Source organism: Oncorhynchus nerka, linkage group LG27 (genome assembly GCF_034236695.1).
Source record: "Oncorhynchus nerka isolate Pitt River linkage group LG27, Oner_Uvic_2.0, whole genome shotgun sequence".
Taxonomy (NCBI): Eukaryota; Metazoa; Chordata; class Actinopteri; order Salmoniformes; family Salmonidae; genus Oncorhynchus; species Oncorhynchus nerka.
The window spans coordinates 43,637,795-43,660,207 of record NC_088422.1 but is presented as its reverse complement, the minus strand read 5'-3'; the positions used below and the strand labels follow the sequence as shown (position 1 = coordinate 43,660,207).

The 22,413-nt window shown below is 47.0% G+C and overlaps 1 protein-coding gene across 1 annotated transcript in view; it reads right to left on the bottom strand.

Moving 5' to 3' along the window:
• pgm5 (phosphoglucomutase 5) overlaps window positions 1–22,413 on the bottom strand; it is a 52,017-nt gene that overhangs the window by 6,934 nt on the left and 22,670 nt on the right. The window contains exons 7-9 of the mRNA XM_029638304.2: window positions 17,780–17,895; window positions 2,280–2,415; window positions 1,370–1,553 (exon numbers count right to left, since the gene is read on the bottom strand). Of these exons, the coding sequence (XP_029494164.2) occupies window positions 1,370–1,553; window positions 2,280–2,415; window positions 17,780–17,895 (436 nt within the window). The remainder of the gene's footprint in view (window positions 1–1,369; window positions 1,554–2,279; window positions 2,416–17,779; window positions 17,896–22,413) is intronic.

The following is a 22,413-nucleotide window of genomic DNA, read 5'->3' as shown; positions in this document are numbered from 1 at the left end:
TAATAATATGGACAAGGGGGAGCAGGGTTTACCGGGGGAGGGGGGAGGGGGAGGGGAGGAATGTCACACTTTTGATTGACTGACTTACTAGCTGTAATTGCTGTGCCTCTGTGGAGCACTGAGCTCACGGTGACAGTGAAGGATGGCCCAGGTTTGATCCTGCTACTGTCACAGGCCCGATTGGGACTGTGACTGACTGCAAACACACACATACACAAACGTACAGCTAAACACACACAAACACACGCGAGCGCGCACACACACACACACACACAGACAGACACACACGCTTCCATCTCTTATGTCATCATACATCCCAGACCAAGACTCCTGACACCAATGGGTGGCCATCAGGATTTTACGAGTCATTATTTTGTCTGTGTTGGTCTGTGTGTGTCTTATGAGCTGGGGCTGGAGGCTGAGAAATGTCGATGCCAGGCTAGTTTCCACACATTCCAGGACAGAACGAGGTAGTCCGCAGGGTAAGCTTCACAGACATGGATATGATGGAGGCGCGGGGCAGTGGCGTGTGTGTCTGTGTTTACATTCACCAACAGTAGACTGTCTATAACACTCATCATCTTTACTGAGATGTGTGTGGATGGCTGACACAGACTCCGATTCATCAGTCTTTACACCAATCACAACAAAGGCCCCAGCCGAGACATATCTGCCTCCACCAATGACATTACAAGCCCCAGACGAAACCAAGTCTACCAATCAGAATAAAGGCCACGCCAAAACATTAGCCACTGTGACATCACTGCCTTATGCACATCACTTGTTCCCAAACCGTTTAGCCCTGTGACCCACCTACAACTTTGGGAGTCTTCTCATGACTCAACATGTCACCAGAACCAATGCCATAGACATGGTTTAATGTGCTGAATAGCTTTGCTTCTGAAAAAAAAACGCAGGACTCGACTGTGACCAGCGGGGCCTTCACACCATTTGGGAACCAGTGAAGTAAGAACCGGAGAGAAGTGTTTACCACTCAAAAGTATGTTCAACATCAACAGTAGGCCAACTGTTCCTAACCAGAGGTTGTATATCACTCCACTACTGTATCTCTGCCTGTCTAGCTGCCCTGTTTCTGTCTCCCAGTACTGGTGAAAAGCACTGGATGTGTGTGTGTGTTTACTGGCTGAGGAGGAGGGATAGAGACAGCCATGCCCAAACATGGAACCCCACTCTGGGCACATGCACTCTGGGTGGAGTAGGAGGATAGAAAGAGAGAAGGATAGAGGGAAGAGGAATATATGCTGACTTTTTGACTAATAAAGTGACCAATTAAATAGACCTCATAGAAAACCAAACTTCCTTTCCTTCTCCTCCCCTCCTCTCAGAGCCATGGGGCAGGTAGACTGACCTGGTTGCGGACCACGGTTCCGTCCACAGGGTCGACGTACTCAAAGTTATCAGCCCGGTCCACGCTGTAGACGGTGTTCCCCACAGCAAACTTCTGGCTTGGGAAGGCTTTGTCTGTGATCACCCCCTCCAAGTCCCTCATCAGATAGAAGGCTGCTCTGGGGTCCACGCCCTCATAGTCAAACCTGGGGACACACATACACAGGTGTGAACACAGGTGCCCGCACACAGATTACATTAACGTTTTAGTCATTTTAGCAGACGCTCTTATCCAGAACGACTTACAGGCGCAATTAGGGTTAAGTAACTTGCTCAAGGGCACATCGACAGATTTTTCACCTAGTCGGCTCGGGGATTCAAACCACATACACAAACGCAGCATAAAGACACACAAACACTCCTTGAAACCACAAGCATAGAGACAAACACATTTTAAGACACTTAATGAATTGTAGAGCTTCTTTAAACCAAGTTGGAGCCTTGACATTTAAAGACACTGCACAATTCCTTATATAAAACTCCATTCATTTTCTAAGTCTTCACAGTAAAGCCCACACAAAGTCCCAAACAGTTTGGTCTGTGTTGAGACTGAGGTGGTTATTTCCCCTCCATCTCCCTCTGTGTCCTGTGGGAAGTCTGTGTCAGGTTTAGGAACATTTACGTGGGAATATTGAGGATTATGTATTTGGACAATGAGGAACACTGGCAGTACTAGTCTCTCGGTCTCTCCTGGGGGAGCAGCTAAAATAAGAGCTAGAACGGGACAGGGGGACGGACTGAGATAAGAGACTAATGGGGGGGTGCATAACGGAGTCATCCGGGGCAGGAGAGGGGGACACCTTATGCAACACCAAGGCATCAAGGGGGTGGTCCATTAATTGATTGCATAGCAGAGTATCGACTGCAGTGACCTGCAGAAGTAGTTGCGTCCGAGCTTGGCCCAGTGGTCCTTGACGATCTCCTCCACGCCCTGTTTCCTGGCAGCCATCATGGACAGCCACACCAGCACCGACCACAGACCGTCCTTCTCACGGATGTGGTCTGAACCTGTACACGGGTGGAGAAAAGTTAGCCCAGGAGAACGTGAACCTTCATAACCTTGTTATAACCCTGTTTTAAACCTTCATAACCCTGTTATTACCTGTTACAAACATATAGAGTGGGATGTTTAGACCAGCATGGGATATTCTCTAAGGGATGTTACCCTGGAGGATTCCTTGGCTAAAACGGATTAAAACAAGGTTTATTTCATAGGCCTTTTAACAGACATTCTAACAGGCGTTCTGACAAGAACCCTTTCTTCAGTTCAACTCTGAGCCATAGACTTTAACAGCCACTAGTTTGTTTCTCTGGCTCTCACACAAACACTGGATGGATGCCTCTCCTGAGTCTCTCTGGGAGTCTGATGGCTTTCTACAGAACAGGAAGCCAGCTCTCTCACAACACATTCTGTTGGTAGTACTATTCATATTGCTGATATTGATGTCACTCAGTCAGTCGGGTTGGAAAATGGTGCTTGTAGAACCAGGGTTGTGGGTTTGATTTCCGCATGGCCACATATGCTGAATGTATGAGTAAAAGTTTTGTTATTTTGAAGACACTCTTATCTAGAGTGACTTACAGTCTGTGTTAACTGTAAAGTATTTAGATAAAGGGTTGACCATATGACATCAGCTATAGTTGAAGCCGGAAGTTTACATACACCTTAGCCAAATACATTTAAACTCAGTTTTTCACAATTCCTGACGTTTAATCCTAGTAAAAAATCCCTGTCTTTGGTCAGTTAGGATCACCTCTTTATTTTAAGAATGTGAAATGTTAGAATAATAGTAGAGAGAATAATTGATTTCAGCTTTTATTTCTTTCATCACATTCCCAGTGGGTCAGAAGTTTACATACACTCAATTAGCATTTGGTAGCATTGCCTTTAAGTTGTTTAAGTTGGGTCAAACGTTTTGGGTAGCCTTCCACAAGCTTCCCACAATAAGTTGGGTGAATTTTGGACCATTCCTCCTGACAGAGCTGGTGTAACTGAGTCAGGTTTGTAGGCCTTTTGCAGCTTTTTCAGTTCTTCCCACACATTTTCTATTGGATTGAGGTCAGGGCTTTGTGATGGCCACTCCAATACCTTGACTTTGTTGTCCTTAAGCCATTTTGACACAACTTTGGGAGTATGCTTGGGGTCATTGTCCATTTGGAAGACCCATTTGCGACCAAGCTTTAACTTCCTGACTGATGTCTTGAGATGTTGCTTCAATATATCCACATAATTTTCCTCCTTATGATGCCATCTATTTTGTGAAGTGCGCCAGTCCCTCCTGCAGCAAAGCAATCCCACAACATGATGCTGCCACCCCCGTGCTTCACGGTTGGGATGATGTTCTTCGGCTTGCAAGCCTCCCCTTTTTCCTCCAAACATAATGATGGTCATTATGGCCAAACAGTTCTATTTTTGTTTCATCAGACCAGAGGACATTTGTCCAAAAAGTATGATCTTTGTCCCCATGTGCAGTCGCAAACCGTAGTCTGGCTTTTTCATGGCGGTTTTGGAGCAGTGGCTTCTTCCTTGCTGAGTGGCCTTTCAGGTTATGTCAATAAGAGGAGTTGTTTAACTGTGGATATAGATACTTTTGTACCTGCTTCCTCCAGAATCTTCACAAGGTCCTTTGCTGTTGTTCTGGGATTGATTTGCACTTTTCGCACCAAAGTACATTCATCTCTAGGAGACAGAACGCGTCTCCTTCCTGAGCGGTATGACGGCTGCGTGGTCCCATGGTGTTTATACTTGCGTACTATTGTTTGTACAGATGAACAGATGAACAAGAAATTTGTGGAGTGGTTGAAAAACGAGTTTTAATGACTCCAACCTAAGTGTATGTAAACTTCCGACTTCAACTAAGCATTGGGCCAATAACTGAAAGGTTGCTAGATCGAATCCCCGAGCTGACACGGTAAAAATCTGTCGTTCTGCCGCCAAACAAGGCAGTTAACCCACTATTCCTAGGCCACTATTGCTAGGCCACTATTCCTAGGCCACTATTCCTAGGCCGTCATTGTAAATAAGAATTAGTTTCTAACTGACTTGCCAAGTTGAATAAAGGTCAAAATAAAAACAAAGTCGGCTGGGGAGAGAGGAGTATACTAACACAAACAGACTGGTATCTCTTTAAGTGCAGCTAGTCTCTCTCTGGTGAGATCAGTCTGTTCACACTGCCAGTGATCTCTAACTGAGGTGGGCTATTCTACACTAAGGACCAGATCTCAGTGTGAGCTGCAGTGCAAAATTCGCACCTGTTGGTTTTTAGATGGGAATAAAAGACGCAAACAATAAAGTTATGTGCATTCGCAAAGTATTCAGACCCCTTTACTTTTCCCACATTGTTACGTTACAGCCTTATTCTAAGACGGATTGAATAGTTTTTTCTCATCAATCTAAACACAATATCAAATCAAAATCAAATCAAATCAAATTCATTTATATAGCCCTTCGTACATCAGCTGATATCTCAAAGTGCTGTACAGAAACCCAACCTAAAACCCCAAACAGCAAGCAATGCAGGTGTAGAGGTGGCTAGGAAAAACTCCCTAGAAAGGCCAAAACCTAGGAAGAAACCTAGAGAGGAACCAGAATATGAGGGGTGGCCAGTCCTCTTCTGGCTATGCCGGGTGGAGATTATAACAGAACATGGCCAAGATGTTCAAATGTTCATAAATGACCAGCATGGTCGAATAATAATAAGGCAGAACAGTTGAAACTGGAGCAGCAGCACAGTCAGGTGGACTGGGGACAAAGCAAAATTATGAGGAACCCCCCCGAAATATCTCATTTACATAGGTATTCAGACCTTTCACTCTGTACTTTCTTGAAGGACCTTTGGTAATGATCAAGTCTTCTTGGGTATTACACTACTGTCACGAATATTACCGAAGGTGACTCCCCTTCTTGTTCGGGTGGCGCTCGGCGGTCGTCGTCACCGGTCTACTAGCTATCACCTATCCTTTGTTCTGTGTTCCTTTGGTTTTGTCTGATTGGTATCACCTGTTTCTTGTTTGGTTGTTAGGGTGGGGTTAATTAAGTTTGTTCAGCCCGCTTCTGTTTCGTGCGGGCTTGTTCGTCTGTTTTGTGTTAGAGTGAATTTTGTTTGCATTTTTGGGTTTCGCGCTGTCCGTTATTATTTCTGATCATTTGTTTTCATACTTTTGTTCATGTTATTTTTCCTGGACAGTAAAGCGTGTTTTTCCCACATCCTTTTGCTCTCTGCGCCTGACTCCACACCTCTTCACTCATTAATCGTAACAGAAGCCCGCACCACGATATGGAGTCAGCAGGAGCAGCGACCACTCCTCTTCCCACGATGGAGGAGAGAGTCCTTCATCACACGTCCATCCTCCATCGCCTAGGATCAGCGATGGATCAAATGATGGAGAGGATGGATCGTTGGGAGAGGAATGGTCTCCCTACTACCCCACCGACCCTCCTACCAGCAACTCTACCATCTCCCCCATCTGGATCCGGTTCCAGCGCTCTGCGCATTACGCCTCCGAGGGAGTACGATGGAGCAGCGACGGGGTGCCAGGGATTCCTGCTTCAACTAGAACTCTACCTGGCCACCGTTCGGCCGGCTCCCTCGGACAAGGAGAGCGTGTGTGTCCTCATCACATGCCTTACGGGTAGAGCCCTCGAGTGGGCCAATGCGGTCTGGAACGGGCCCGACTCAGCGAAGGGCAATTACCAGGAGTTCACCCGCCGTTTCAGGGCCGTGTTCGATCACCCTCCAGAGGGTCGAGCGGCGGGTGAGAGGTTGTTCCATCTCAGACAGGGGACGAGGAGCGCGCAGGACTTCGCGCTGGAGTTCTGGACCTTGGCCGCTGGAGCAGGGTGGAACGACAGGGCCCTGATAGACAATTACCGGTGTAGCCTGAGAGAGGACGTCCGCAGGGAGCTGGCTTGTCGGGACACTACACTTAGCCTGGATGGACTGATAGACCTGTCGATCCGGTTGGACCATCTGTTAGCTGCTCGCGGACGTTCTGAAAGGGTCCTGTCAGTTCTACCTCCTGACCCTCCTGCTCCTATCCCGATGGAGCTAGGAGGGACCGCGTCTTGGGAGATCGGAGGAGGAAGCTCCTCCTGTACCAGTTGTGGCCGGAGAGGGCACACGTCTGGTCGGTGCTGGAGGAATTAATCTGGGAATCGAGAAGGCAGGCAGAACACTCCTCGGTCACCCCAGGTGAGTAAGCACCACACTCTCCCAGAGTTTCCTGTTGGTCACATGTTCTTATTAATTTGTTTCCTTAATTATTCTCCTTCTCTCCAGCATAAGGCACTGGTAGATTCAGGCGCAGCTGGAAACTTTATAGATCGCGGACTCGCTCAGAGGTTGAGGATTCCGTTAGTCAAAGTAGACCCCCCTTTTCCCGTGCACTCTTTAGATAGTCAACCATTAGGGTCAGGGCTGGTGAGGAAAGCCACAATTCCGTTGGAGATGATTACGCAGGGGAATCACAAGGAGCGAATTAGTTTGTTCCTTATCGATTCATCTGCGTTTCCGGTGGTGCTGGGGATTCCCTGGCTAGCTATTCATAATCCTACGATTTCGTGGAAACAGGGAACTCTCCAGGGGTGGTCTGATGAGTGTTCAGGCAGGTGTGTAGGGGTTTCCATCGGTGCGACAACGGTGGAGAGTCCAGACCAGGTTTCCACCGTGCGCATTCCAGCTGAGTATGACGATTTGGCTATCGCTTTCAGTAAAAAGAAGGCGACCCAATTACCTCCCCATCGACAGGGGGATTGCGTGATAAACCTCCAGGGTAACGCTGCACTCCCCAGGAGTCATGTGTATCCTTTGTCCCAGGAGGAGACGGTGGCCATGGAAACATATATCACCGAGGCTCTGGGACAGGGGTACATTCGGCCCTCCATGTCACCTGTCTCCTCGATTTTCTTTTTTGTGAAGAAAAAGGATGGTGGTTTGCGTCCGTGTATTGATTATAGAGGTCTAAATTCCATCACTGTGGATTTTAGTTACCCACTACCTCTCATTGCTACGGCAGTGGAATCATTTCACGGAGCGCAGTTCTTCACGAAACTGGATCTCAGGAGTGCGTATAATCTGGTGCGTATTCGGGAGGGAGATGAGTGGAAAACTGCATTTAGCACTACTTCTGGCCATTATGAGTACCTCGTCATGCCATACGGGTTAAAGAATGCTCCAGCTATATTTCAGTCCTTCGTGGATGAGATTCTCAGAGACCTGCACGGACAGGGTGTAGTGGTGTATATTGACGATATTTTGATCTACTCCACTACACACACTGCGCATGTGTCTCTGGTGCGCAAGGTTCTTAGACGACTGCTGGAGCATGACCTGTATGTGAAGGTGGAGAAATGTGAGTTTTCCAAACGATCAGTTTCCTTCCTGGGTTATCGCATTTCCAGCTCTGGGTTGGTAATGGAAGGTGACCGCGTAAAGGCCGTGCGTAATTGGCCGACTCCGACCACGGTAAAGGAGGTGCAGCGGTTCTTAGGGTTTGCCAATTACTACCGGAGGTTTATCCGGGGTTTTGGTCAGGTAGCTGCCCCTATTACCTCACTGCTGAAGGGGGGGCCGGTGCGTTTGCAGTGGTCAGCAGAGGCGGACGGAGCCTTTCGTAGGTTGAAGGCGATGTTCACTGAGGCGCCGGGGTTGGCGCATCCGGACCCTTCTTTGGCGTTTATAGTAGAGGTGGACGCATCCGAGGCTAGTGTTGGAGCGGTGCTCTCACAGCGTTCGGGTGCGCCACTGAAGCTCCGCCCCTGTGCCTTTTTTCGAAGAAACTCGGGCCAGCGGAACGGAATTATGATGTGGGGGATAGGGAGTTGTTGGCTATGGTTAAGGCCCTGAAGGTGTGGAGACACTGGCTTGAGGGGGCTAAGCACCCTTTCCTTATCTGGACTGACCACCGTAACCTGGAGTATATCCGATCAGCTAGGAGACTGAATCCTCGTCAGGCAAGGTGGGCCATGTATTTCACCAGATTTCATTTTACTATCTCGTATAGACCAGGTTACCTCAACACTAAGGCCGACGCGCTGTCAAGACTCAATGACACTGAGGACAGGTCCATCGATCCTACTCCCATCATTCCGGCAGCTAAGCTGGTGGCACCAGTAGTATGGGAGGTGGACGCGGACATCGAGCGGGCACTAAGGGAGGAACCTGCGCCTCCACAGTGTCCGGAGGGTCGTAGGTACGTGCCGCTCGCTGTTCGTGGTGAATTGACTCGATGGGCTCATTGTCTACCCTCGTCGGGTCACCCAGGTATTTTTAGGACAGTGCGAGGTCTTCAGAGGAAGTACTGGTGGCCCACTTTGGTGAGGGATGTGCGATTCTATGTCTCCTCCTGTTCGGTGTGCGCCCAGAGTAAGGCTCCTAGACACCTGCCACGAGGTAAATTACAACCTCTCCCCGTTCCACAACGGCCGTGGACCCATCTATCGGTGGATTTTCTTACTGACCTTCCCCCCTCTCAGGGTAACACAATGATCCTGGTCGTTGTGGATCGGTTCTCTAAGTCCTGCCGTCTTATCCCATTGCCCGGTCTCCCTACGGCCCTACAGACTGCGGAAGCTCTTTTCACCCATGTCTTCAGGCACTACGGGGTGCCAGAGGATATAGTTTCTGATCGGGGCCCCCAGTTTACCTCCCGTGTATGGAGGGCATTTATGGAACGTCTGGGGGTCTCGGTCAGCCTGACCTCAGGGTATCACCCAGAGAGTAATGGGCAGGTGGAGAGAGTGAACCAGGAGGTGGGTAGGTTTCTGCGGTTGTATTGCCAGGACCGGCCAGGGGAGTGGGCGAGATATATTCCCTGGGCAGAAATGGCCCAGAACTCACTAAGCCACTCCTCTACCAACATGTCACCATTTGAGTGCGTGTTGGGGTACCAGCCAGTCCTGGCACCGTGGCATCAGAGCCAGACTGAGGCTCCTGCGGTGGAGGAGTGGGTGCAGCGCTCTAAGGAGACCTGGAGGGCTGTCCAAGAGTCATTACGCCAAGCGAGTGTAAGGCAGAAGAAGAGCGCTGACCGTCACCGCAGTGAGGCCCCCGTGTTTGCACCTGGGGACAGGGTCTGGCTCTCGACCCGAAACCTGCCCCTCCGCTTGCCCTTGTTATCGATTATTACTTCCTTCGTATTATCGTATTAACCCCTCGTTTCATGTGTCTCTTCTCAAGCCGGTGGTAGCTGGTCCCATGCAGGAAGGTGAGGTTCCGGAGGTTCCTCCGCCCCCTCTGGACATCGAGGGGTCCCCGGCGTACACGATACGAGCTATTCTGGACTCGAGACGCCGGGTGAGGGGCTTGCAGTACCTCGTTGACTGGGAGGGGTACTGTCCGGAGGAGAGGTGCTGGGTTCCGGTGGGGGATATTCTAGATCCATCTATGTTGAGAGAGTTCCATCGCCTCCGTCCGCATCGCCCAGCGCCTCGGCCCCCGGGTCGTCCCCGAGGTCGGCAAGCTGCGGGAGCTGCGCGTCAGGGAGGGGGGGGAGAACTGTCACAAATATTACCAAAGGTGACTCCCCTTCTTGTTCGGGTGGCGCTCGGCGGTCGTCGTCACCGGTCTACTAGCTATCACCGATCCTTTGTTCTGTGTTCCTTTGGTTTTGTCTGATTGGTATCACCTGTTTCTTGTTTGGTTGTTAGGGTGGGGTTAATTAAGTTTGTTCAGCCCGCTTCTGTTTCGTGCGGGCTTGTTCGTCTGTTTTGTGTTAGAGTGAATTTTGTTTGCATTTTCGGGTTTCGCGCTGTCCGTTATTATTTCTGATCATTTGTTTTCATACTTTTGTTCATGTTATTTTTCCTGGACAGTAAAGCGTGTTTTTCCCACATCCTTTTGCTCTCTGCGCCTGACTCCACACCTCTTCACTCATTAATCGTAACAACTACAAGCTTGGTACACTTGTATTTGGGGAGGTTCTCCAATTCTTCTCTGTAGATCTGCCACGCCTTCACGTAGATCGACCTCATCTTTACTAGATGCTGTTCTTCCACTAACCTCATTGCAACTCCCCTCCAAGTCTCCGACCACTACCTTGTATCCTTTTCCCTCTCGCTCTCATCCAACACTTCCCACACTGCCCCTACTCGGATGGTATCGCGCCGTCCCAACCTTCGCTCTCTCTCCCCCGCTACTCTCTCCTCTTCCATCCTATCATCTCTTCCCTCTGCTCAAACCTTCTCCAACCTATCTCCTGATTCTGCCTCCTCAACCCTCCTCTCCTCCCTTTCTGCATCCTTTGACTCTCTATGTCCCCTATCCTCCAGGCCGGCTCGGTCCTCCCCTCCCGCTCCGTGGCTCGACGACTCATTGCGAGCTCACAGAACAGGGCTCCGGGCAGCCGAGCGGAAATGGAGGAAAAGTCGCCTCCCTGCGGACCTGGCATCCTTTCACTCCCTTCTCTCTACATTTTCCTCCTCTGTCTCTGCTGCTAAAGCCACTTTCTACCACTCTAAATTCCAAGCATCTGCCTCTAACCCTAGGAAGCTCTTTGCCACCTTCTCCTCCCTCTTGAATCCTCCTCCCCCTCCCCCTCCCCCTCTCTGCAGATGACTTCGTCAACCATTTTGAAAAGAAGGTCGACGACATCCGATCCTCGTTTGCTAAGTCAAACGACACCGCTGGTTCTGCTCACACTGCCCTACCCTGTGCTCTGACCTCTTTCTCCCCTCTCTCTCCAGATGACATCTCGCGTCTTGTGACGGCCGGCCGCCCAACAACCTGCCCGCTTGACCCTATCCCCTCCTCTCTTCTCCAGACCATCTCCGGTGACCTTCTCCCTTACCTCACCTCGCTCATCAACTCATCCCTGACCGCTGGCTACGTCCCTCCCGTCTTCAAGAGAGCGAGAGTTGCACCCCTTCTGAAAAAACCTACACTCGATCCCTCCGATGTCAACAACTACAGACCAGTATCCCTTCTTTCTTTTCTCTCCAAAACTCTTGAACGTGCCGTCCTTGGCCAGCTCTCCCGCTATCTCTCTCAGAATGACCTTCTTGATCCAAATCAGTCAGGTTTCAAGACTAGTCATTCAACTGAGACTGCTCTTCTCTGTATCACGGAGGCACTCCGCACTGCTAAAGCTAACTCTCCTCTGCTCTCATCCTTCTAGACCTATCGGCTGCCTTCGATACTGTGAACCATCAGATCCTCCTCTCCACCCTCTCCGAGTTGGGCATCTCCGGCGCGGCCCATGCTTGGATTGCGTCCTACCTGACAGGTCGCTCCTACCAGGTGGCGTGGCGAGAATCTGTCTCCTCACCACGCGCTCTCACCACTGGTGTCCCCCAGGGCTCTGTTCTAGGCCCTCTCCTATTCTCGCTATACACCAAGTCACTTGGCTCTGTCATAACCTCACATGGTCTCTCCTATCATTGCTATGCAGACGACACACAATTAATCTTCTCCTTTCCCCCCTCTGATGACCAGGTGGCGAATCGCATCTCTGCATGTCTGGCAGACATATCAGTGTGGATGACGGATCACCACCTCAAGCTGAACCTCGGCAAGACAGAGCTGCTCTTCCTCCCGGGGAAGGACTGCCCGTTCCATGATCTCGCCATCACGGTTGACAACTCCATCGTGTCCTCCTCCCAGAGCGCTAAGAACCTTGGCGTGATCCTGGACAACACCCTGTCGTTCTCAACTAACATCAAGGCGGTGGCCCGTTCCTGTAGGTTCATGCTCTACAACATCCGCAGAGTACGACCCTGCCTCACACAGGAAGCGGCGCAGGTCCTAATCCAGGCACTTGTCATCTCCTGTCTGGATTACTGCAACTCGCTGTTGGCTGGGCTCCCTGCCTGTGCCATTAAACCCCTACAACTCATCCAGAACGCCGCAGCCCGTCTGGTGTTCAACCTTCCCAAGTTCTCTCACGTCACCCCGCTCCTCCGCTTTCTCCACTGGCTTCCAGTTGAAGCTCGCATCCGCTACAAGACCATGGTGCTTGCCTACGGAGCTGTGAGGGGAACGGCACCTCAGTACCTCCAGGCTCTGATCAGGCCCTACACCCAAACAAGGGCACTGCGTTCATCCACCTCTGGCCTGCTCGCCTCCCTACCACTGAGGAAGTACAGTTCCCGCTCAGCCCAGTCAAAACTGTTCGCTGCTCTGGCCCCCCAATGGTGGAACAAACTCCCTCACGACGCCAGGACAGCGGAGTCAATCACCACCTTCCGGAGACACCTGAAACCCCACCTCTTTAAGGAATACCTAGGATAGGATAAAGTAATCCTTCTCACCCCCCCCCCCTTAAAAGACCTAGATGCACTATTGTAAAGTGGCTGTTACACTAAGGTGAAAGCACCAATTTGTAAGTCACTCTGGATAAGAGCGTCTGCTAAATGACTTAAATGTAAATGTAAATGTAGATCCTCTCAAGATCTGTCAGGTTGGATGGGGAGCGCCGCTGCACAGCTATTTTCAGGTCTTTCCAGAGATGTTCGATCTGGTTCAAGTCCAGGCTCTGGCTGGGTCACTGAAGGACATTTTACCTTGCTTTGGCAATGTTAACATATGTTTTCCATGCCAATAAAGCCCTTGAATTGAATTGACTTGTTCCCGAAGCCACTCCTACGTTGTCTTGGCTGTCTGCTTAGGGTTGTTGTTCTGTTGGAAGGTGAACGTTCACCCCAGTCTGAGGCCCTGGGCACTCTGGAGCAGGTTTTCATCAAGGATGTCTCTCTACTTTGCTCCGTTCATCTTTCTTCTCGATCCTGACTAGTCTCCCAGTCCCTGCTGCTGAAAAACAGCCCCACAGCATGTTGCTGCCTCCACCATACTTCACCGTAGGGATGGTGGCAGGTTTCCTCAAGATGTGATGCTTGGCATTAAGGCTAAAGAGTTCAATCTTGGTTATATCAGACCAGAGAATCTTGTTTCGCATGGTCTGAGAGTCTTTAGGTGCCTTTTGGCAAACTCCAAGTGAGCTTTTACTGAGGAGTGGCTTCCCTCTGGCCACTCTACCATAAAGGCCTGAATGGTGGAGTGCTGCAGAGATGGCTGTCCTTCTGGAAGGTTCACCCATCTACACAGAGGAACTCTGGAGCTTTGTCAGAGTGACCATCCGGTTCTTGGTCACCCCACTGACCAAGGCTATTCTCCCCCGATTGCTCAGTGGGCGGCCAACTCTAGGAAGAGTCTTGGTGGTTCCAAACTGTGTTCTTGGGGACCTTCAATGCTTCAGACATGTTTTGGTACCCTTCCTCTCATCTGTGCCTCGACACAATTCTGTCTCGGAGCTCTACGGACAATTCCTTTGACCACAGGTTTGGTTTTTTGCTTTGACATGCACTGTCAACTGTGGGACCTTGTATAGACAGGTGTGTGTCTTTCCAAATCATGTCCAATCAATTGAATTTACCACAGGTGGAAACATCTAAAGGATGATCAATGGAAATTGGATTAATCTGAGCTCAATTTGGAGTCTCATAGCAAAGGGTCTGAATACCTATGTAAATACGGTATTTCTGTTTTTATTTTGAATACCTTTGCAAAAAAATGTTTAACCTTTTTTTCCTTTGTCATTATGGGGTATTGTGTGTAGATTGATCAGGATTTTTATTTATTTAATCCATTTTAGAATAAGGCTGTAATTTAACAACATTTGGAAAAAGTCAAGGGGTCTGAATACTTTTCGAATGGACTGTATATGGAATAAAACATATCTTTAGTCACGTAGGCCCCAATTCCAACTCGAGTTAAACGAGCGTACAATGGAATGTTATTCCCTTTTTATGCACTTTTCTGTCTATGCCCATTTTTTAAAACTTTAACTTAAGAATGAGAATAGCATACTATTCACCCACTATTCACTATTAATTCGGGGCGGAGATCTGCGAAAGGAAGGCGTGGCAGAGCTGTGTCTACAAATAAACCGTATTCTGGCCTTGATGTAATTCCCTCATAATTCCACCACCTTTACATGCGAGCAAACATGAATAAGGTGGAACGAACGTGCTGTTTCCAAGTGGGAAAAAAATCTACCCCCCCCGATATAAATAACAGGATTCTCCATGCACTGTATTTTACAACTTGATAAGAGCTATTGATAAGAACTATTGTTAAGAGCTCGGTAAATGAGTAATCCGATTGGGGAAGGGGATTGTAAATACACATAGCAACTGTTTTAGATTAGTTTTCCTTGTGATCCCTGGAGAAAAAAAGTAAAATGAGCCACAGTGAAATAGGCTATAAATAGCTATGCCGTTATTCCCAGACTTTTTATTGTGTGCCCTCATAATTTGGGGGGATGAATTTTGGACACCCAAACTACAGGCTTCTGTAGGGCTAAACCTGCAGAGTTCATGTCTGAGCTTTAGAATGTTATAATTATAGCCAATGCCTGGGCGTTTCTCCATTTGATTAAAAAACAAACACATTTTGTATCATGTTAAATATTAGCCACTATCGGCAGCCACCATTAGTAAGACCCACATACGTTAATAACAGTCACTTTAATGTTTTTCTCCTTCAATTTGAAGCTTACATTTAGCATTATTCCTTGCATTTACCTTTCTTTCCTCTGTCACATCAGTGTAAGTTGTTCCTGAGGGTCGCTAGCATTACTGGATCATATTAGGCTAATGCTGTGCAATAATTTAGGACATGTAGCCTATTTGAATAATTCTGGAACTCAGACCACACGTAGCAGGTTAAACCTAGAGCCTGGCGCATGGTTCATGACGATTGGACCGTTGTCATCACAGTTCCATGACTAGTGAGAGTTTGGGTACATTCATAGGACTATTATTCAACCCCTATTGGACACTTTTCTTTCCACCTTCCAATATTTCACGGTTTGAACTTGAATATGACAACTGTCAGGATGAATCAAACCACTGTATGTATTATTCATCAATATGTTTTGTGCATAAAGGCTCTCTAAACCTGTTTTCTTTTATGATTCATACATACTTTCCTTAACCCTAAAATGTGCCTAAATAATCTACAAAATCAGAGTATTTTTAAAAATCTACCACTTGAGGCTGAACTGAGACGAATATGCATAGATGGCTGTCTTTCATAAATCCTTATTTTCTGAACCCATTCTCTCGATGTATTCTAGTCTGTCGGCAAAATTATAATTAAAGGTACATCATATTTAAAGGGATGGCTTAAGATAAATGCACTGAAACCCCTATTGAATGAAAACTCCAAGAGAAAATCTGTTGGCCAGCAAGTGGGAGGGTTTTCAGCGGTTGAAGACATTTATTCAGCGTGCGCAAGTGAACCACGCCTGCAAAGCCCATTATGCACCTTCATAAGTCTGAGTAACAACTACTAAGAAGTGCGTAGGGAAGGCGTGCGTAAGAAAGGCGGAATTTGCCAAGTCGGAATCGGCCTATAGTACACTGAAAAAAATAAAGGTTCTTCCTCGGCTCTTAAGGTTCCTTGGAGAATTCTTGCTCGATAAATAACCTTTGAGTTAAGAGTGGGGTTCTGGACGTGATATCTACAGTTCTTCCAAATTCTAAAAGGTTCTCAAAATGTATGGAAGCCTGCAGATGTGTCCCTTTCATGGCACACAGCAAATTCACCAGTGTTAACTAGTGTTGATTCTTCAGTTGAACATTTCTAGTGTTGAGTTAAAACATTACTACAAAGAGTTCAAATAACATTCAGTGGTGTAAAATAACCCCAGTGTTGGTGTTAATAACCAGAGTTTAACCAAAACCATGCCCATCATTATCATATTTCCCAGCATGCTCTATTGCAAGTTGATTTTTATAATTGTTTGTTTAAACATCTATGTTTTTGCATGTACAATGATTGATTGAATGCAACAACTATGTCTCTGTCACTTGCAAACACAGTCATGGGTGGTACTGGTAACTCTAAAATTCACTCTAAAGGCACCCTGGGAAATATGCAAATCAGGGTTAAAAGCAGGGCTATTCAATTCCGGTCATGGACGGCCAAAAAACATTTCCGGTTTGGGATTTTGTATGGTTCTTCGAAGAACCATCCCATTTATGGTTCCAACTTGTACCTTTTACATCTGATCCTTTCTTTTTAACATATATTTTCTGTTATGTTCTATGTTTTGTTTCCTGTGGAAACTAAGAGATGCATACTTTGTTGTGGAGTAAATGTTTAATAAGTCTGGCCCTAATAGAATACTGTACGGCTGTTGGGAAATTGACAGTTGCCAATATCCGCTGCCCCGCCGCTGTCTCCCTCCACCCCCTCTCTTGTCTTTCTGATTTAATTTAAGTAAATGTTGTTGTGGACACGCGCATGTACGCACACACACACACACACACACACACACACACACACACACACACACACACACACACACACACGCACACACGCACACACGCACACACACACACAGAGAGAGACACTGGATGTCTTTACAAGCTGTCTAATAAAACAAACAAAAATCACAAGATCAGTCCTTTCCCCATCTGCCTCGTAGTGTATAACAATAAGAAGAAGAATGAAAAAAATAATGATCATAATCTCAAACAAACCACCAATTTGAGTCTATGCCAATTTCAAGACAATGAGCAACAACAATGTAATGGTTTTATGAAGCAGTTTGAGAAGATCTCAAAGCTCAAATTTGATTCTATGTATGTAAATTAGAAGACAAACAATACAGACCGGACTAATGTTTATGAATAAAAGTTCCAGCTGTAGCTGTTTGACAGGGAGAGAGAGGATCGAACATAGCCCTAATTTACTGCTGCTCTTTCTAGCCGTTTAGCCTTAAATGGGTCGAGCAAAGCACAAAGTCACATAGCACTCCGTCCTATTCATCTCTGTCTCTTCCACTTTTTCCCTTGCTCTCCATTCCCCCTCTTTCTGTTTTCCCTTAATTACCTCCTTATCTACTGTCCCCCTGCATCTCCCTTTCCTCTCTCTCTCCTGCTCACTTCAACTTTCTCTACTTCTTTCTCCTGTTCTTTCCCTCTTTCTCTCTCCATACTTCTCTTTCCCTTTCTATCTCTCTCTCCATCTTAGATTCCTCAGATTTCACTTGCTTTGGCAATGTAAACATGTGTTTCCCATGGCCAATAAAGCTCCTTAAATTGAGAGCGAGAGAGAGAGAGAAAATAAGAAAGTTGTTCCTGGTGGGCTGAGCAGCTGCCAGCAGAGGGTTCTGGCGTTTCACAGAGCTCCTCTCTCCTTTTATAGCAGAAGAATGGGGATTACACACACATCCCCTCATATGTATTATGCTGGGATGACTCCCACCAGGCCTCTCTATTTAAGGATGTGATGTACTGTATATGGATGCTGCAGGAACAGACTGGCTTTTACTGAAAGTTGAGCAAACTTAGCTGTTAACAAGCTGCAGTACGACTCAGATGAATGTAAATGTCAAACAGGAGTAGAGAGAAACAGTCAGTAACACTCACTTGTCCCGAAGCTCTCCTCTCCGCAGAGCGAGCACCTCCCGGAGTCCATCAGGTTCCCAAAGAACCTCCAGCCTGTAGGAGTCTCATACAGAGCCACCTTCAAGGCCTTGGCCACACTTCACACACACACACACACACACACACACACACACACACACACACACACACACACACACACACACACACACACACACACACACACACACAAACAGAGCACGGGTTAGTGATAGTTACAGTATGTATACACACATAAATGTACACACACACAAACACACCTCTGGAGAACATAATCAACACTAGCCTTTCTCCAATGTATGAGTAGCCCCTTTCTCCAGTTATGAGTCAGAGCTCACAAACTACAAAGTGACCTTTCAGGCTGCTGGCCTGCCAGATCAATCTGCCATCTACTCATCCAATAACTTAATAAGGAAAAAAGAGAGCATCAAAACTAGCTAACCTTTCAGATAATTGAGCCATGTGCTCTATCACACAGTCACAGAGAGAGAAAGTGACAGCAAGAGAGAGAATACCAAAATACCGTACGACAGACAATGTATACACCCTTATTGACAAACAAACTAAACAAAAGCAAAGTCTTCTCATGCTTTGTTGATTCCACAATTTGAGGATCTCCTATACAAATTGACGGTAAGCGGTGTTGGGAGAAAACATATGACATTATAAAATCAATGTACACACAGCGTGTGCAGTTAAAATTGGCAATAAACACACATATATCTTCCCTCAGGGTTGTGGGGTGAGACAGGGATGCAGCTTGAGCCCCACCCTCTTCAATATATACTGTATATCAATGAAATGGCGAGGGCACTGGAACAGTCTGCAGCACCCAGCCTCAACCTACTTGACTCGGAAATCAAATGTTGACTGTTTGCAGATTAACTGGTGCTTCCGTCCCCAAGCAAGGAGGGCCTGCAGAAGCACCTAGATCTTCTGCACAGATTCTGTCAGACTTAGGCCATGAGAGTGAATCTCAGGAAGACAAAAATAATGGTGTCCCAAAAAAGGTCCAATAGCCAGGACAACAAATACAAACTATATGTAGACATCGTTGCCCTAGAGCTCACAAAGAACTCGTCACTTCCTGTTGAACGCGGAACAAGGGAGAGCTCGGTTTGTTGTTTTGGAAAGTCTATTGAAAAAGTTTGGTTACTAGCTAGCTACCTTTTGAGTTTGGATCCCGCGACACGTTTGACATTACTTGCTGGGACCGCAACTATCTGTCCAGTGATCCTGTCGACCAAGGCCGAGTCTGAGGAGTTGTTTTGCGTAGCAGCTAGCCTAGCTGCTAGCTAGCTGCCTATCAAGGTAGTGGTGTTTTCCTGAGAGCTTGAACACAGCCCGCGACTCGGTTAACCATTATGGCTGGGACCACGGATTGTCCCGGGCTTGTGGCTGTCTAGACCCCTGCTGTTTGTTGTTTTATTTTTTATTCTTCTTTAAAAAAAAATATATACCCCGTTTTCTCCCCAATTTTGTGGTATCCAATTGTTTTAGTAGCCACTATCTTGTCTCATCGCTACAACTCCCGTACGGGCTCGGGAGAGACAAAGGTCGAAAGTAATGCGTCCTCCGATACACAACCCAACCAAGCCGCACTGCTTCTTAACACAGCACAAATCCAACCCGGAAGCCAGCCGTGCCAATGTGTCAGAGGAAACACCGCGCACCTGGCAACCTTGGCTAGCGCGCACTGCGCCCGGCCCGCCACAGGAGTCGCTGGTGCGCGATGAGACGCTAGGCCAATTGTGCGTCGTTACGACAGAGCCTGGGCGCGAACCCAGAGTCTCTGGTGGCACAGCTGGCACTGCAGTACAGCGCCCTTAACTACTGCGCCACCCTGGAGGCCCTTGTTTGTTCTTTTCAATCTTCCCTGTGACCTGCCTGTCTGTGAGGTGTGAGGAGTAACAGTGTAGTCTACGTTGTTACCATGGCAAAGACCAAAACCAGCGGGAGTACCGTTGAGCACAGTGTTGTCTCTCTATCACAGGTGCATCTTTTAAGTAAACAAAAAGAGTTCAACAACAAGAGAATAGCTTCAAGTGTTTTGTCCAAATACTGGTGGAGTCAATACTGGTGGCAGCAATCTTTAAGTCATTCAGAGATGACATCATTTCTGTATGTGAATCCAACAATGACGGATAAATCAGATTATCTCGAGAGACAATCAAGGTCGAACAACATGGTTGTGGACGGAGTTGCAGAATCTCCACAAGAGACCTGGACGGAGTCTGAGGACAAAGTGAGGGAAATGATCTCGGAGAAACTGAAGATTTGAACACAGGAAGATTGAGGTGGAGCATGCCCACAGGACTGGAAAACCCACCACCGATCCAGGTGACAGGGCCAGGCCGATTGTGGTCAAGTTCATATATTAGCCATTACTGAGACTCACTTACTGTAACTTCTGGACTATAAGCCGCTACTTTTTTCCCACGCTTGGAACGTCGCGGTTTATACAATGACGCGGCTAATTTATGGATTTTTCCCGCTTTCACAAGATTCATGCCGCCAAAAAACTGAGCAACGTCACATAATGTGACGTACATCTAGCGCGCTCAAACTTCCCATCATTCTGATTACGGTAGTCATTTTGTCACCCTCATCATGGCAAAGACACTGAGAAATGCATATGATGCAGCTTTCAAGTTGAAGGCGATCGATCTGGCTGTTGGAAAAGGAAATAGAGCTGCTGACAGCGTGGAGCATTGTCAAAAAATCCACTATCATCAACAGGTTTCGAAAGGCTGGACTGCTGCGTGTTGAAGAGGGCAGCGATCCAACATCGGATGAAGCAATTCTGAGGCTATTCAACTCCGACACCGAAGGAGATGACTTCAGTGGTTTCAGTGCACAGGAGGAGGAAGATAGTGACCAATGACTTTCTTGGTAGGCTACTGTTTACTGCTATTTAAAAAAAGAATGGTTACAAGCCGTGTTTCGTTAAAGCCTATTTATTTTTATTACAAGCCGTGTTTCGTTTAAAAGCCTATTTATTTTTGTTACAAGCCGTGTTTTGTTTAAAGGCTTTGTAAAGTTAATTTGTTTCAATGTACTGGTAGGCACCTGCGGCTTATAGATATGCGCAGCTTATTTATGTACAAAATACATTTTTTTTTAATTCCGTGGGTGCGGTTTATATTCAGGTGAGCTTAATAGTCCAGAAATTACGGTAGATAATTTGTTTGATGATACAGCAGTAGCAATACAAGGATAAAACATCTATAGAAGAGACAGGAATGCTTATGGGGTAGGTGTTGCTGTATATATTCAGAGCCATATCCCTGTAATGCTTAGAGAAGATCTTATGTCAACTGTTATTGAAGTGTTGTGGTTGCAGGTTCACCTGGCACATCTAAAGCGTTTTCTTTTGGGCTGTTGCTATAGGCCACCAAGTGCTAACAGTCAGTATCTAAATTAGAGGTTGACTGATTAATCGGACTGGCCGATTAATTAGGGCCAATTTCAAGTTTTCATAACAATCGGAAATCGGTATATTTGGACACCGATTTGGGCGATTTAAAAAAAAAGTTATTATTTATTTATAATGATTTTTTACACCTTTATTTAACTAGGCAAGTCAGTTAAGAACACATTCTTATTTTCAATGATGGCCTAGGAACGGTGGGTTAACTGCCTTGTTCAGGGGCAGAATGACAGATTTGGACCTTTTCAGCTCGGGGATTCAATCTTGCAACCTTACAGTTAACTGGTCCAACGCTCTAACCACCTGATTACACTGCACACCACGAGGAGACTGTCTGTTACGCGAATGCAGTAAGAAGCCAAGGTAAGTTCCTAGCTAGCATTAAACTTATCTAATAAAAAACAATCAAACAATCATAATCAATAGTTAACTACACATGGTTGATGATATTACTAGTTTATCTAGCGTGTCCTGCGTTGCAATCGATGTCTTCAACCAAGATCTCAGCGATCACTGCCTCATTGCCTGCATCCGTAATGGGTCAGCGGTCAAACGACCTCCACTCATCACTGTAAAACACTCCCTGAAACACTTCAGCGAGCAGGCCTTTCTAATCGACCTGGCCGGGGTGTCCTGGAAGGATATTGATCTCATCCCGTCAGTAGAGGATGCCTGGATATTTTTTTTAAATGCCTTCCTAACAATCTTAAATAAACATGCCCCATTCAAGAAAATTAGAACCAGGAACAGATATAGCCCTTGGTTCTCCCCAGACCTGACTGCCCTTAACCAACACAAAAACATCCTATGGCGTTCTGCATTAGCATCGAACAGCCCCCGTGATATGCAGCTGTTCAGGGAAGCTAGAAACCGTTATACGCAGGCAGTTAGAAAAGCCAAGGCTAGACCATTGAAAGTAAAAATTGGGAAATTTTTTTCAAGCAGAAATTTGCTTCCTGCAACACTAACTCTAAAAAGTTCTGGGACACTGTAAAGTCCATGGAGAATAAGAACACCTCCTCCCAGCTGCCCACTGCACTGAAGATAGGAAACACTGTCACCACTGATAAATCAACCATAATTGAGAATTTCAATAAGCATTTTTCTACGGCTGGCCATGCTTTCCACCTGGCAACTCCTACCCCGGTCAACAGCACTGCACCCCCAACAGCAACTCGCCCAAGCCTTC